The 18,030-nt window shown below is 36.7% G+C and overlaps 1 protein-coding gene across 2 annotated transcripts in view; it reads left to right on the top strand.

Annotated features, from left to right (window-relative positions):
• MAP3K7 (mitogen-activated protein kinase kinase kinase 7) overlaps nt 1-4,953 on the top strand; it is a 70,438-nt gene extending 65,485 nt beyond the window's left edge. For both annotated transcript variants that reach the window (XM_034991430.1, XM_034991431.1), the window contains 3 exons: nt 431-492; nt 1,580-1,695; nt 3,797-4,953. In XM_034991430.1, coding sequence (XP_034847321.1) covers nt 431-492; nt 1,580-1,695; nt 3,797-3,977 — 359 coding nt within the window. In that variant the 3' untranslated portion in view covers nt 3,978-4,953. The remainder of the gene's footprint in view (nt 1-430; nt 493-1,579; nt 1,696-3,796) is intronic.
• The last annotated feature ends 13,077 nt before the right edge of the window (nt 4,954-18,030 follow it).

The following is an 18,030-nucleotide window of genomic DNA, read 5'->3' as shown; positions in this document are numbered from 1 at the left end:
TAGTAAACAGCATGATCAAGGAAAGAAAGAGATAGGAGGTTTGAATAGGTAGGGTCAGTGAAGACTGAATTTGAAGTATAAAGGTCCCATACCACTGTTTTGGGTTTTGTTTTCTTTCAGGATTTTATTTAAATTCAAGTTGGTTAACATATAATGTAGTATTAGTCTCAGCGGTAGATGTTTTTGTTTTTAATTGAACAAGAGCTTATACCCTTTAATGTACGAGAGTATGGTTGCATTCTGATTATCTGGTGATTGGATATTCTCTTTTTACCTTTAGAATTCAGAAATAGACTTTCTTCATTACCAATAGCAATAATTTTAATGTATTATTTACTTTAGGAAAAAAATGCCAATATTCATGCATGCTCTCTTGCTTTTTGCTTGTAATTATTTATGATAGAAAATAAAATACATACTTGAATTCCAGATACCAATGGATCAGATAACTCTATCCCAATGGCTTATCTTACACTGGATCACCAACTACAGGTAAAAGAGTACTTTCTCCGTGAATGTTTACTTTTTCCTTAGAAAAAGTTTAGAGAATCTATCTAGAAAGCAGACAGTTATGTTCATATCTGTCATCATATATTTATTTATGCTTTTAGTTGGCCTCCTTAAACTTTCTAAAATCAAGTTAAAATGATTCGTTCAGGTAAGTTAATGAAATCTAAAATTGGTAAAATCATATGTTCTTAACAGTTGTCTTAGAATACTTTCATATCTTTGTTTAAGAATGCCAAGAATGGGTGAGGGAGGCACCTGGGTGGCTCAGTTGGTTAAGCGTCCAACTCTTGATTTTGGCTCAGGTCATGATCTGAGGGTCATGAGATCAAGCCCCACATCGGGCTTTCCACTGGGTGTGGAGCCTGCTTGAGATTCTCTCTCTCACAAAAAAAAAAAAAGGAATGCCAAGAATAGCATTTTTGCTCTTTAATTTTAGTGCTATAGTATAAAATTTACGTGAGCTCATTTCTACTTAATAGATTTCATGATAACTAATGTTCATAGTGACTGAAAATATAAGTAATACACTTCAGTGTCTCCTCATGAGTATGAGAGCCATAAACTTCTTTTTTGTATAATATGGTTTGACAACCTGAAATGTAAAGCCAGAGGCCAGTGATACTCTGGTCATGATTCTCTGTAATAGCAAAAGTGTTAAAACAGCAAGGTGAATTTAAGCTCTGAGTTAACTCTGACAAAAGGACACTGAAGGGGCGCCTGGGTGGCTCAGTTGGTTAAGCGACTGCCTTCGGCTCAGGTCATGATCCTGGAGTCCCGGGATCGAGTCCCGCATCGGGCTCCCTGCTCGGCAGGGAGTCTGCTTCTCCCTCTGACCCGCCCCCCTCTCATGTGCTCTTTCTCTCATTCTCTCTGTCAAATAAATAAATAAAATCTTTAAAAAAAAAAAAAAAAAAAGGACACTGAAATTTTCTAGGCCATGGTTTAACACCTATTTTTAAAAGACCATTGCTTTAGTGCTATAAAAACATATCACAGTCACTGTCTTAACTCTCAGCTTGATATTAAGATTTGATTTAATTATGTGTTAACAGTCCTGATTTATTTTCAGCCTCTAGCACCGTGCCCAAACTCCAAAGAATCTATGGCAGTGTTTGAACAGCATTGTAAAATGGCACAAGAATATATGAAAGTTCAAACAGAAATTGCATTGTTATTACAGAGAAAGTAAGTTATCTTTTATGAATAAAAGACATTAGTATTTTGAGTTTAAAATATGTTAAGGTGAAATATTGTTGGGAGACATGAAAACTTTGTAATTTTTAGAACTAATCGTTAAGCATACAGTTTACCCTTGAACAGCTTGGGGCTTGGGGTGCTGAACCCCCACTCATTCAAAAATCCACATGTAACTTTTGACTCCCCAAAAATGCTAATAGCCTACTGTTGACCAGAATTCTTACCAATAACATAAACAGTCAGTTAACACATATTTTATATGTTATATGTATTATGTACTGTATTCTTAGAATAAAGTAAGCTAGAGAAAAAGTTTTATTAAGGAAATCCTAAGGAAAAGAAAATACATTTACAGTACTGTACAAAAATCCCTCTATAAGTGGATCCATGTAGTTCAGACCCATGTTGTTCCAGGGTCAGCTGTATTTCCAAGTTGGAGGTTTTATGTGTATTCATCTTTAAGTTTGAAGCAACCTTTGGCTATTTTTCATGTAAAACTCAACCCTTTGACTACATATATTAAAATTAGGGAAAATAAACTGTGTTATATAAACATGTTTTATGTTCTAAGAATTTTAAAGCTAAAAGCTGTTTAGATTTATAGTTATAAAGATTTATTATTTCCTTGGACATAGACAAAATAATCTGATTTACTAATATTCAGCTGTGCTTTATCTTAAAAGTATTTTATAGATATATTTTTTCTAGGTATATGTTTAGGAGAGTAGAATTACTTTATTTTATACCTGTGAGTGTTTTTCTGGGGAGTTTTATATTCACATGTGTTTTTCTGAGAGTTATAAAGAGGCTGCCTTCCTCCTCCCTTTTTTAAGAAAGCCAATTTTCATGCTCCTTTATTTGAAATTCTTAAAAAACAGAGCAAAAACTTCAGTTTTCTTAAGCATGATCCTCATGAAATTTTATACCTCTGAAGCTGAATTATTGTGGTAACTGAAATGAAGTGCTATAGGACAAAATCATGGCAACTATATGTATACATGGTAATAGGATTCCCTCTGTTAATTTTAATCTAAATAAATGAAAATTTCTTGGTTCCTGAAGTAATTTGTGGGAAGTTTTGTTTGTTTGTACTTAAAAAAAAAAAAAAACAACTCCTTAACAGTTTACTGTTAAAGTGATTTCAACTCAGTACTTTAAAGGCTATATAGGAAATAAATATTAGAGTCTGTAAATTGTGAAGCTAATTGTGGAACTGTTGACACTTTATGTTAAAAAAAAACAAAACACCTCTTTCTTTTAAATATTTAATCTGTACTTTTTTCATATTTGTTCATTTGAAAGAGGAGTTCTTTGCTGGAAAAAATAAATGATGGATTGAGGGAATGTGATAACTTTGACAGTTTTATTCAGTTTTAAATACTTTAAATGAGAAATATGAGAAAATCATCTAGAGGCTTTTCATTAATTATTCAGTTATATCCAGTAACTTCACTTTAGGAATAAGTATTGAACATATCCCAAAGTTTATCAGGCTATAAAAGTCTCTAATGGTCTTTCTTGAAAATGTTCAGAAAAGTGAGTAACTCATTTGAAAGTAGTACTTTGTATTGTTCTCACTTTTAAAATCGGAAATAGATTTAAGTTGATAGCATCTATTTTAATTAGCTTGCACATGTTTTATGAAGCCCCCACTTTGCACTGTAGTTAAAGAAGACTGGGACTTCAAAACATGAATAAAAAGTTCGAGAGTTAAAAGTGGAATGTGAATGAATGATAAAACATCATGTTATTTTCCTGTGGTCAGAGCCCTTCCCCAGGCTTTTTTCTTCTTCCTGCACAAAAGGGATACCAAATAAAATGTTTTGAAACTTTTATTATACCATTTTATCTGCATTCACTAATTGTCTAATAAGTACAGTTACTTACAAAAAGATTTTGGTGTTTGTATGGGTACACAGAAGAGTGAGTGATAGTTTCCATTCTAGCCTACAAGTGTGTTTGAGTAGTGTATGTAAGATGCATAATGATCAACCCAGAATAAAAGTCCTAATAAGTTGAGCTCATCAGTTACTAAGGTATGAATTTTTCTATCATGTACAATATTTTATTATGTGGTACTTGTTTTTAGGCAAGAACTAGTTGCAGAACTGGACCAGGATGAAAAGGACCAGCAAAATACATCTCGTCTGGTACAGGAACATAAAAAGCTTTTAGATGAAAACAAAAGTCTTTCTACTTATTACCAGCAATGCAAAAAACAACTAGAGGTCATCAGAAGTCAGCAGCAAAAACGACAAGGCACTTCATGATTCTCTGGGACCTTTAAATTTTAAAATATGCAAAGAAAGACTTTTTTTTTTTTTTTTTTTAAAGCAAACAAAAGCCCTTATAATGACAATTCATGAGTGTTAGCTTTTGGGCGTGTTCTGAATGCCAACTGCCTATATTTGCTGCATTTTGTTTCATCGTTTATTTTCTTTTTCTCATGGTGGACATGCAATTCAACTGTCTCCTTGCATAACATGGGGGCATCTGTGACTTGAATAAGCAGCAGTTCTCAACTTCAGAACAGATGCAGTGAACCATGGCTGTATATGCATGCTCATTGTGTGAAGGCTAGCCTAACAAAAACGGGGTATCAAACTAGCTGCTATGTGCAAACATTGTCTTTTTTCCGAGGTGGAACCTCAAGAATGATTTTGTTCTTGTATCTCATCTCAAAAAACAATTTTTTTTCCAAAAGATGGTATATACCAAGTTAAAGACAGGGTATTATAAATCTAGAATAATCAGTGGTACATTAATAGAAATGCAGAACATTTAGGGATAGTTGCAGGTGAGGGCTCTGATGCCAGCATCCTTCAATCAGTACTGAACTTAGTTCCATCCATAAAATATTGAAAGGTAAGTGGCGGCTGCTGTATTTAATAAAAGCATATTTCATTGGACTAAAATTTGACTATGATACACTGAACAAAATGGAACCCTTTTTTTTAAGATAAAAAGATTTTTAATTTTGTGATTGCGTGTATGTGTTGAAACTGTAAAGATTTTATCACTCTAATAATATTATCTCTTAAATGAAATTAAAAGGTAAATGAACACGATCCAGCTTAAATGATCATTCCTTCCTGCAATGATTATTGGATTGTTTTAGTGTATATTTGAAAAACTAAAGAGAAATAATGGAAAATGGAAATAATTGCTCCAGCTAAAAGGCTTGGGCTTAGATTTCTTTTATGATACCAAAAGTAAAAAACCTGGCAAATCAGGAGAAGTTAGTAAGGAAATTAAAAAAGTAAATATAAATTCTTCAAGTATACTATTTATCAACATTGGAAAATTGATTTTCCTTGCAAGCCCATCCTAGAATGCCTGCTGCCTTTCAACACTTTCAAGGGAATTTCGACACTTATAAAGAGAAAATTTATATTGTTAACAATAACTTTGCTACCAACTTACTTTGAAAATAAAAGTAATAAAAAAACTTCATTGAAATAATAGACTATATAAGCTCTATTTTTTCAGTTGGTATTAAAATAAATCACATTTTGATACCAGTACAAGGTGTCTTTTAAACAAGGATGTCATCAACCTCATTTTTTATAGCATTAATGTTTTATGAAGAGAAAATTAAAAATGAAAGCATAATTGCTGTGATTATTAGAATTATATCATGATTGTATTGTAGTTTTGCTCTGTTTCAGATAAGCAAGTTGATCTAAGAAGTTATCAAAACTATTCTTAAAAATGCTAAAGCAGGTAACTTTTTCTTCTGTTATTTTTTTCCTCCTCCCACTGAGTTTTATAATGTATTCCTGTGTATACAAGCAATAAAGGTAAAAGACAGTTTGTACTAAACTGTGTCATTTTTAGCTTCCTCAGAATCTATTATTAGAAAGTTTTCAGTAAATAAATGTCTACCATTACTTTATTTAAATAAAAGAAGGGCTATCATTCCCAAATAATTTGATTACATAATTGGAAGTATGCTGGTCTCAACACATCAGTAGTAAAATAAAATTGGCATAAAAAATAACTGTAGACTAAGGAAAGGTATAACTCATTCATAACATTGCTGCTTGTGATATGTATGTATCACTCCACCAAAAGGGACCTAGTCACTGTTCATAGACTTTTCTGATTATCTCAGAGCATGAGATATTCAAGTGTGGATGCTAATGCTCGACCTTTCCATTAGGATTTAATTTAGCATTATAGATTTCAGATTTTATTCCTAGTCATTAACGTGTTTTTGGTATGTATTACATACTTAAAGGGAAAATATTATTATTACATGTAATCACTTCATAAAAATCTCCAATAGGAAAATGGAAGAAAATAGTAGTGTTAAGTCATGGTGCCAAGTGCAAAAAAAGGCTGTTGAGCACTTGCTGGTTTGTTTACAGTAAGTTCCGGGGATTCTCATACTGTATCCTAGACACTGAGTGTACTTCAGCCTACCTGGTTTTAAAGTAGTTGTGTTGCAAAGATCATACTTTTTAAGTCCTGATTATCTTTAATGGGAGAAAAGGGCAGCAGGGATAATTAAAATCCACAGCCAGTTTTATCCAGCATCCTCACCCATCAAACCTTCAAACAGATTTTAACAAGGAGCCAAATTTTTCATTTGTAAAAAAGTTTTACTTTTTATTCTAACCCTCATTTTTGGGTAGAAATGGTGAACCAGACAAGCAAGTGGATTAAAGGCCCTCATGTAAGAAATTCACAAACAATCCCTAATTACATTTCATTTTTTCCTCGAGGGAAAGAGAACAAAGTCTAGAGAGAGACACTCCTTAGCATTAAAAATAACTTTTTTTGAATCAAATGAAAATCATTTAACATTACTTTATAGGATTACCGCCTGTTGAAGAGATTTGCTTAAAAGTTGTTTACAAATGTTTGACTCTTTTACTCAACCATTTTAGAGTATTTAATATGTGTTTTTTCCTCCCAAGTTTCTTCCGTGTTCCTAGTTTCAGCTCCTGCTTGTAGCCAGATATCACAGGCCTTGCCTGTGAAACACTTTTCTTTCTGTAAGTGTGTGGTTTTCAGCAGTCAGCTCCTCTCTTCAAATGGTAGGAAGTTCTACTTCTGTCATTCGGAACATTTTATGTAAAACAATGTAATGCAGAAATCCTTGTGCATACTGTATACTTGAAGGAAGCTTTTTAGATTTATTTTTGTTTGTAATAAAATTCAGATTGTTATTCTAAACTTGTTTATAAAAATGGTTAATGATTTATATCAGCAAATGAACTATGAGGTATTCTGCTGTAGCAGTGTGTTTACCTTACACAAAATCAAATAAAAACTGAAAAGTGAGTATTCTTAAAATACTCAGCACAGTTGTAACGTAATCATGATTTTTGAGAGGCTAAATGACAGGCCAATTAACATATCCATCTCTAACAATTCACTTTTTTTTGTTAAATGGGTACTCTTCACAGTTTCATTAAATAATGATTTATATGAAGTACAACATGGTATATACATTACTGAGTGATTCTTCTCATTAGAAAACTGATTTCCTGTAATATACTACATTACGTTAAGTATTTCATTCCTTTATCAACCTCCTAGCCTCCCAACCATCACATATGCACACACACATACACTCACAAACTCGACCTTCACTTTAGTAAATCAGCCCATTCATCATTCACTCATTCCTTTAACAAATATTTATTGAGCACCTATTACTTAAGTGAAGCTCCTGTGGCTAATGCCAAGTTACATGTTCTCTTTAGTCACATGGTAGTTAGCTCGTATTTCCATTTCACAGATGGAAAATTAGGCTCCTAAAGGTTAAGACTTGTTCCTGAGTCTGCTTTTCACCCATCATCTGTTTTAGGCAGAATCTCATGCAAGGGGACTCTGTGGCCACTATCAGCCCATGATGTGAAAGGAACATGAGAAATGCAAATGATGGGGGGAAGATATGAGGTCACTTGCAGGCACAGAGACTTTGTGACCACTCTATAGATCACAACAAAGCCAACACTGAGACCCACACATGTCTTCTAAACCCAAGTCTGTGCTCTAAACCACTCTGCCATACTGTAATTTAAAACTTGCTGAGTGCTTCAGCTTTCACATCCATTTATTTGATGAGTGGGGTGTCTTCTTCACTCTTCTACTCCCCTCAGCTGAAAAACAGGCTAAAAATGGAAATACAAATAATGATATTGTGAGGCTTGGCCTAGAAAGAAGACTTGTTCTCCACTCTCAGGAAAGGCTTACTCCAGGCTTTTTCATTTTTGGTTTGTTTTTAGTATTTTTGTTTTTACCTTTTTGTTTTGTTTTGTTTTAATTGGGATACAATTTTTATACAAGAAACTGCATCCATTTAATGATGTTTAATGCAGTTTATTGAGTTTTGACATGCTCTTAGACTCGGGAAGCCATCCAACAAACAAAATACATACTGAACATTTCCTTCCCCCCCTCCCCAAGGTCCCCTATGCTCCTTTGCAGTCCTTCCCTCCCTTTACTCCATGCCCCACAGTGCTTTCTAACAATAAAAATTTGTTTGCATGTTCTACAGTTTTAAACAATGAAATCATTCAGTATGTACTTTTATTTTTAAGCTTTTTTCTCCCTCTTGAATAGTTGTTTTAATTCCTTTGACAGGAATTTTAATTAAACCATTCCTAGTGATACTTGAGAATCTTCCAGTATCAGTCTTCAAGAGAAAATGGGTTTGAAGAGGCAATCGATGCATCTATTGTGGCCAGCTTGTGTCGTGTCATCTTCTGAAACACTTAAGATCACTTAATTTTTACAGAACCCTAATACTTTGCTTACAAAATCCCTTAGGTTGTTTGTTAAAGTAAGCCTGTTCCTCTCTGCATTTAGGTGTTAGAAATGCAACACGGACGTGGACAATAGCATATTGGTAGGTTCATGGTAGTTTTCAGCAAATACGGTTGATCAGTGTAACTTTTTAAAAGTTCTTTTAATTTTCATTTAGATTGCGACTGCTGTTTTGCTTGCTCACAAACCTGGGAAACTATATTTTAAGTAACCAAACAGTCTTCTGTATATAGTATTTGATATGGATATCTCCTACCGATGCTGTCGGTGGTCCTGTCTGCTATAGAGGTGCCCATGGAAATAAGATTACACTGGTAGTTCATGTACTGCTTACTGCCAGGGCCTGTGTTCCTTTTCTCTTAGTAATTAGTAACTGCTCTCAGAGTTTCTCATCCCTACTGCCATGAGGTCCCACCAAAACTGAGTTTGTGAAATGAACTGCGCTTCATGTCAGTTCTCAGTGAAGTCTTTGAGAATCAAGTGCTTGTTTAACTTTGTCTGAGTTTCCTGGTGCACTTTTAAAGGTTTTATTTATTTGAGAGAGAGAGAGTGCATAAGAGGGAGGGCGAAGTGAGGAGGGGCAGAAGGAGAAGGGGAAGCGGACTCCCCGCTGAGCAAGGAGCCCGAGGTGGGGAAGGCACCTCCATGGTGCTTTTATATTTCCAAGTAATGAAATGCATTTTTTATCCTGTAGTTTAGTGGTCAGTGATCTCTTATAGATGCCATATGACATCAGGATAATTGCTTTGAATACACCAGAAATCACTGAGGAAATGCTGGATATTTATCTCCTGAAAAACAAAAATAATGTACAAAATGCAGTTAACTCCTCAGGCTTGTTTTTTGTTTCTCCTTGTGAATACCTCTTCTTTAGTTATTATAGGAAAAACTGCATTAATCATTGATTGATAAATTTACTAAATGCAAATTAGAGCCTGAAAAAACCTGAAAATGGGTGTAACTTTTTTTATGGTTGAAGAAAAAATGGTGATATTACGTCACACACCTTTTTGACTTTTAATCCATTTCCTACAAAGATACTACCTAATATCCATCTAAAATGTCATGAGCATATTACTTGCAAAAATCGATACCACTCTTGTTTCTTCCATGAGAACCTTTTAACAGATACTGTTTCTTTGAGGATTGGAAACATGTCTTTATTCTCTAAGCTGCATATGAAATTGATAAGCTATATGCTTACAATCTATTTCAGTACATTTGGGCTATTATATATTAGTACATTGCCTCACAATGTATATACTTTAATAGTCTTAAAAATTCATACTAAAACTCATGTCTTGGGGCGCCTGGGTGGCTCAGTTGGTTAGGCGACTGCCTTCGGCTCAGGTCATGATCTCGGGGTCCTGGGATCGAGTCCCGCATCGGGTTCCCTGCTCAGTGCAGAGCCTGCTTCTCCCTCTCCCTCTGCCACTCCCTCTGCTTGTGCTCTTCTGTCTATCTCTCTGTCAAATAAATAAATAAAATCTTTAAAAAAAAACCTCATGTCTGACTATGTAATTCTGTCTTCCCATTCATGATTCCACATTTTATGTACAGGAGACTTTAGGAAGTGGTACAAAGTTCCTTGGCCTAAGCTGAGTATTTCTTCCCTTTTTACTTTCTTTTGCAGCCATATCAGAAAAGTCTCTAGTCTCTGTGCTCCGTGTACCCTGTGATTCATAAGGACATAAGTTTGGCTGCTGCCCAGAATAATAGCTTAAACAAGATAGCAGTTTTTTCTTTCTCACAGAAAAAGTTTAAAGTAATATAGTAGCTTTGCTCATTTGCCTCATAGCCAAAGAGGAGAGGGAAAGGGCAAAAGCAGCGAAGGTGCTCTCACTCACGCTCTCATCCATTTGCCAGAACTTCGGCACATGCATTTACCCTACCTGCAGGGAGGCTGCGAATGTCTGTATAAATGGACAGCCATATGCATAACTAGAAGGTAGGAATTCAGTTACAAAAGAAGGATCAAAAAGATTTAGAGGACAAGTAGCCTTCACCACACCCTCATAAGGAAACTAGACCACGGCCGCCTCTCTGTCCTCTGTCCTCCCCTCTCTCCGTAATATGGGAAGTAGGCAAAGCTGGCCCCTCACAAGAATGCACAGTAGTGTCAAAATCCAATCAGTATGGTGTGCTTAAAGATTTCCCTGTATTTGTAATTGGTGCAGCTTAAAAAACTAAACCTTCAAAATGTGAAGTTAGAGCACTAGTAAAATGGACAGCAGTTCAAACCCAGTTCTTCTTAGCTTCAAGGCTTACAAAAATCTCCTTTTTAACTAGTTTAGAACTTAGAATACATTTTCTGATAGACTTAATAAAGGGGAGGAGAACTAGGTTCCTAAGCATTATTTTATAAAAGTCGATTTGATCTTTAATGGATATGAAATAATGTCATTGAATGGAATAGTTCCAACAAAGACTGTGAGAAAACAAAAGTGATGTGGTTGTTGTCTTCAGATATTGACATTGTAGTAATTTTTCCCTTTTAAAAGTTCTTTACCTTTTTACTGTTTTCTGCACAGTAAAAATTAAAACCAGAAGGACACCACCTTACACATCACTCTAACCATGTTTCTTCGTCAGGAACTCAGGGCCCTTTGCCCTGGGCACAACCATTGGAGCCCTTGCATGAATCCCACAGGGGCAGGAACTTCCTTTCTGTACTGGCCCCAACCTGGATCCTTGCAGGTAGGGGTGGACCCAAAGGGTGGGGATTCCAAAGGTTCGCCTATGGATTTTGGTGAGGATGAAGCACAGTCTCAACAAGAGGAGTAAAAAAAATAAGAACTTGAATGGCTTTAAATTGTTTTCTTATTAATACACATTCTAGGGACCCCAGCCTCTGAAATTCTGCTTCACAATGACAGGCTATTATTCAGGGATATAAACTTTTTTTTCCAGTTCCTGAAGTGATTCTGTTACACTGGCAGATTGTAGAATTACCTACACCATAGAGCAGGTAGAAGGAGTATTGCCATTGTAAATTTTCTAGATTCTAACCCATCTAGTGTTGTGAAAGCTAAGAGAAAGAGTATGATATTGTGATGTATAATAAATCTATATTCTCTCTTCCTGTTCTGGCACACAGCTGGAATTTCTTAGGTGGTGAGAACAATAAAGATGTCTTGCTTTGTTAATGAGGTGATTTTTTGGAAAGCCCCTAGGTGGTGGGGATGGAAGTTGGTTGCCAGGGAGGCCAACTACCTGGTTAGAAGGTGGTAACTTTCTTTCATCCCCCCGCCCCCCACTTCAGGGGGGAAAGGAGGGCTGGAGATGGAATTCAGTCACCAAAGGCCAGTATTTTAATTGGTCATGCCTGTGTAATGGAGCTCCCATAAAAACCCCAAAAGAACAGGATTCAGGTTGCTCCTGGGTTGGTAAACACATGAAGATTGGAGAAGAGTGATGCACACGGAAGGCATGGAAACTCTGCGCCTTTTCCAAATACCTTGCCCTGTGCATCTGTTCCATTCAGCTGTTCCTGGGTTATATTCTTTTATAACAAACTGGTGATCTAGTAAGTAAAATGTTTCTCCCAAGTTCTATGAGCCACTCCAGCAATTAATCAAATCCAAGGAAGAGATTGTTGAGACCTCTGATTTATATAGCCAGTCAGGTCAGAAGAACAGATGACAACTTGGACTTGGAATTGGCACCTGAAATGGGGGCAGGAGGTAGTCTTGTAGGACTGAACCCTTCACCTGTGGAATCTCATACTTACTGTATCTGAGTAGACAGTGTCAGAATGGAGTTGAATTATAGGACACCCAGCTGGTGTCAAATGGCTTGGTTTGGGGGGGAAACACCCACACATTATAACTGGAGTCAGAATCATGAATGAGTCAGTGAAAGATAAAATCTACCATTTCCCTGAGATTCACAAAACATAGGAGCATGGAGGTAAGGATAAGATTAGGAAAGATGCAGAGCTAGAGCTTCAAAAACTATAGGAGGGCAACTCAAGACAGTCTTCAGGTAAGTAGAGCCTGGGAGAGAGACTGCCTTTGTATACAAGGAGTGATACCTAAACATCAGAACTTCAAGAAGTTTTGAATATACAAACTTTGTCTTTTCCACCACTCCCATCTCTGTGGAGGAAGCATAGAAAATAAAGGTGATGGGTGCCTGGGTAGCTCAGTTAAGCATCTGCCTTCAGCTCAGGTCATGACCCCAGTGTCCTGGGATCAAGCCCCGCATCAGGCTCCCTGCTCAGCGGGGAGCCTGCTTCTTGCTCTGCCTGCTGCTCTGCCTACTTATGCTCTCTCTCTCGTCAAATAAATCTTTAAAAAAAAAGTAAAGGTGAAATCAGAAATCATTTTACAGGTATACTGCTATACAGTGTTTATCACAGCACTGAGTTGTTTTTAAGATTTTATTTGAGAGAGCAAAGGGAGGAGCAGAGGGAGAGGGACAAGCAGACTCCCAAGCTGAGGGCAGAGCCCAATGTGGGGCTTGATGCAGGGCTCAGTCCCAGGACCCCAAGATCATGACCAGAGCCAAAACCAAGAGTCAGACACTCAACTGACTGAGTCACCCAGGCACCCCAGCATTGAGCTTTTAAAAAGCAATCTAAATAGCCATTAATCCGTGTTAAGTAAATCATAGTAGATCTACACCAGGTAGTACTATAGGTCCATTAAAAAGTATTATGAAACTGAATAAAGGAAACCTCATTTAAAATGGGAGGGGCACTTGGCAGGCTCAGTCAGTGGAGCATGCAACTCTCAATATCAGGGTTGTGAGTTCAAGCCCCATGTTGGGTGTAGAGATTACTTAAAATCTTAAAAAAATAAAAAATAGAGTCAGGAGGCCAGAAGGGGGAGTTTTCGTTCACTCATCGCCAGTGCAGACCCCAAAAGGAAGAGACATACCTTGTATTCCCAATTGGAAGAAACCTCCTTGACTACTCCAGCAGAAGGAAGAAAAGATTTCTCCATGCCCAACAACTAGCCCAGCCAATAAGAAAATACCACAATTCAGCCAATGAGAAACCCTCACCACCCTGAGCTCTCACTTTACCCCAGTAGACTTTGGTTCAAAATAGCCCCTCCCAACTTCCTCCTTTTCTCTAAATAAAGTACCGTTCCTCTCCTTTGATCTGGTTTGGCTATGGTTTGCCATAGCTTACATGTTCTGAATTGCAATTCCTCTGCTATTTCCAACTCCATTTTGCTGGTAAAATAACTTTTAAGGTTGACAGTGTGATATAGTTCTACACTTGATAATATAAATCTGTCTGAATTGAGTGCTTCAAAATATTAAAAGATTGACACGTGAAGTAGTGTTTATAACAAAAATGCAACATTTTAAAAAAATCAGTGTAATTCAACTGTACAGTTCTATCAATAGATGCCTAAAGGACATTTGATAATATTTACAAATAAGGATAAAAATGGAATTTCCCAAACTTGATAAAGATAACACATTTAAACCAACAGCATATTAAATAGTTAAATGACTATCATTTTCACTAAATCTGAAACATTTTAATTAAAATCTGACCGCAAAGGTGCACTGTCATTCAACACTTTTTTTTAAGTTCTAGCTGATGAAAAGACCCCAAAACAATAATGAATATAAACACTGGAAATAAAGAAACAAGATTATCTTTACTTGCAGAATGTAAAATTATATCAAAAGCCCACAAGACTACTTAAATTCTAAAAATTAGGGAATTTGCTAGAGTGACTGTGATATGTATCAAAATTAGTTTTTTCTCTATAAACAATCAGAAGTAGAAATTAGATTTTTTTTTTTACTCCAACTGAAATGGCAATAATACTATAAAATACCAAAGAAAACATTTAACAGGAAATAGGGCTGATGAACACCATAGCCTTAATAAATAATATAAAACAAGACATGAACTTAACATTTTCCAAAATGAGAAAACAACATAAAAATTGTTATGTAGGGGCGCCTGGGTGGCTCAGTCGTTAAGCGTCTGCCTTCGGCTCAGGTCATAATCCCAGGGTCCTGGGATCGAGCCCCGCATCAGGCTCCCTGCTCCGTGGGAAGCCTGCTTCTCCCTCTCCCACTACCCCTGCTTGTGTTCCTGCTCTCGCTCTCTCTCTCTGTCAAATAAAATCTTTAAAAAAATAAATAAAAAATTGTTATGTAGCTACATATATGTATAGAGTATTTGTTTAATGTAATTTCAGTCAGAAACCCAGTGGAGTTGGGAGTAGGTTTGTTTTGAACTGGACAAAGTGATTTTAAAGTTCTTAGGAGACAGATGCTCAACAGTTAATGTATAATTTTCATGCAAATTGCACATACTTGGGTGTACAATTTGATAAGTTTGCAAGACGTATACATCTGTGAAACCACCACAGTCACAATACTGAGACTTTCCCCAATTCCAAAAGTTTCCTTGTACCACTTGATAATGCATCTGTCCTCCACTCCCTTTCCCAGACAACCGCTAATCTGCTTTCTATAACTAATTATTTGGCATTTTCTAGAATTTAATCCTATAGAATTTAATCTCTTTTGGTTGGTTTTTTACTCAGCATAATGATTTTGATATTCACCTAAGTTGCTGCATATATGAATAGTTTGTCCTTTTATTGTTTTTCAGCAGTGTTATATAGATGCAGCAAAGTTTGGTGATGCATTCAACTACTGATGGATATTTGGGGTTTCCAGTTTTTGACTCTTAACAAATAAAGCTCCTGGGGCACCTGGGTGGCTCAGTTGGTTAAGCGACTGCCTTCGGCTCAGGTCATGATCCTGGAGTCCCAGGATCGAGTCCCGCATCGGGCTCCCTGTTCGGCGGGGAGTCTGCTTCTCCCTCTCCCTCTCCCACTCCCCGTTTGTGTTCCCTCTCTCGTTTGTGTTCCCTCTCTCGCTGTGTCTTTCTCTGTCAAATAAATAAATAAAATCTTTAAAAAATAAAAAAATAAAAAAAAATAAAGCTCCTATGAACATTTGTGTGCAAGTCTTCACATAGACACGTGTCTTCATTTCTTTGGGGTAAATACTTGGAAGTGGAACAGCTGAGTTTTATGGTAGGTATATATTTAACTTGTTAAGAAACTGCCAAACTTCTCCAGAGCAGCTATATAATTCTGCGTTCCCACCAGCGGTACTAGAGCAGTATCAGAATTACAGTTGCTCCACATCCTTGTCAACATTTGGTGTGATCAATCTAATTTTAGCCATCCTAATAGGTGTGTAGTGGTAACCTACAGCAGTTTTAATTTGAATGTTTCCCTGACAGCTAATGATTTTCAGCATATTGGCATGTGCTTAGACGGCTTTCGTATCATTTATTTTGTATAGTGTCAAAATCCTTTGTCCATTTTTTAATTGGGTTATTTCTCTTAATATTGAGTTGTAAGATTTCTATATACTTTTGTTACAGTTTTTTGTCTGATATTTGTGCTGTGAATGTTTTGTCCCAGTCTCTGGCTTGCCTTTTTCATTTTCTTAATCATATTTGTCAAAGAGAAAAAGCTTTTTGTTTTTTCCTACGAAATTGTTTAATATTCTTTATCCAAGTGTAATTAACATACAGTGTAATGTTACACTGTTACGTTACTCTACAGTGTTATGTATTAGTTTCAGGTATACAATATAATGATTGAACAATTCTGTGTATTTCTCAGTGCTCATCAAGGTAGGTATACTCCTAGTCCCTTTCATCTATTTCTCTCATCCTTTCACCCATCTCCCCTCTGGCAACCACCAGTTTATTCTCTGTATTTAAAAGCCTTTTTCATTGTCTCTTTTTCTTTATTCATTTGTTTCGATTCTAAAATTCCACATATGGGTGAAATCATATGGTATTTTTCTTTCTGTGACTTTATTTCACTTAGCATTATACACTCTAGGTGAAATTCCCTGAATTAATCTGCATGATAGACCCCCACCCTTCCCCCATAGGAAAGTGACCTTGCCTGAAATAATCCTTTTTTTTGTTTTTTTTGTAATGACTTCCTTGCCCATATCCCATTCTGGCTATAAAAGCCTTCCATTTTGTACAGCTCCTCAGAGCTCCTTTCTATTTGCTAGATGTGATGTTGCTCAATTCATGAATTGCTGAATAAAGCCAATTAGATCTTCAGATCTACTCACTTGAAAGTGGTTTTTAACAGGGCAAATAGAAGAAGTGGACTGAGAGCGAGAGGGGGGGCATAAGTTGTTCATTTTGCCAGAAGATACATTGGATTTTAAAACTAAATGCACATACCTCCTTAAAAAATAAAATGCATCTTTAAAATGCATATACGAAGTCAGGCAAATTGTCAATTTACTTGCGGAGGTGTCTTCTGCTTCTTTGCTCTGAAGCTCCTGCCCCCAGCCTGTGGTCAGGCCGCCATGGCTGTGCTATACAATCAAGACCCTTAATGAGCTGACCCAGCAGGCGGAAGTGGAGGAGGCGTCAGCATTTCAGGGCTTCTGTGGCCCTCTAGTTAGCAGAGCCAAGTTCTGAGGAGTTTTAATTAAGTTCAAATTGGGAATGAAGGAGGGGAGGAATTGGGAGAAGAGGAAAACCCTATCCCTTGTTCCAGCTTGCCTTGTCATACATTATTGCTTACATAGCAATGATCAGCCCTGCTCAGCTACCACCAGGGAAATTATCATATGTAAATAAGAAACTCGGGATTACAAAAGGTCCTTGCATGTTCAAAGTGATTAATGTTCAACTTAATCTTCAGGGATTAGTATTTATGCCAAGTTAATAACTGAAAGGATATTCTGTAAATGACTCATTTAGTCATAGCATATACTTAGGGTTTTACACAAATAATCACTACAATTTATGGTGATTAGAGTATTAAGTTCAATTTCCACTTATGTTTGGAGGCAGCTGTTTCTCTCAGCGTCCCTCAGGTTTAATACAGCAAGACTTAAAATGGGTCATATGTTCTATCAGGCAACGTTACCCTGCCATTTTATCGGAGAGAGACTCTTTCCATTATGCTGGTCTTTCAAGCACATCTCTTGTGCAGAGGAGCAATAATTTGGCCCAAATCCAGGACTCTCCCTACATTCTTAAAGATCTATGGGGGGGCTTGGCTTTTACATTCATTCACAGAACATGATTCCTAAATCAAGGTAACATTTTTAAAAGCACTATAAAGAATTTATGTTAATGTCGTTACTGTAAACGAGAGGACTTAGAATCTTTCCTGAAAAGAGTCAACAAATACACATTCAGTTCTCTTTCCCGTCCCAATATTTTGATTCATTCTGTCTAATCATCAACATCTTAAGTATATGTGACAGAAGAAATTAATTTGCCCTAGCGGGGAATGGGGAAGGTAACATTAACAATACCGAGATAATAGGCGTGTAGAATTGGATCTAGGCCGGGCGCCTGGGTGGCTCAGTCGTTAAGCATCTGCCTTCGGCTCGGGTCCTGATCCCAGGGTCCTGGGATCGAGCCCCGCATTGGGGTCCCTGCTCTGCGGGAAGCCAGCTTCTCCCTCTCCCACTCCCCCTGCTTGTGTTCCCTCTCTCACGCTTTCTCTCTCTCTGTCAAATAAATAAATAAAATCTTAAAAAAAAAAAAAAAAAAAGAATTGG

Source organism: Mirounga leonina, unplaced genomic scaffold (assembly GCF_011800145.1).
Source record: "Mirounga leonina isolate KUSES-001 unplaced genomic scaffold, KU_Mleo_1.0 Mir_53, whole genome shotgun sequence".
NCBI lineage: Eukaryota > Metazoa > Chordata > Mammalia > Carnivora > Phocidae > Mirounga > Mirounga leonina.
This window is presented reverse-complemented; position numbering and strand designations above follow the sequence as displayed.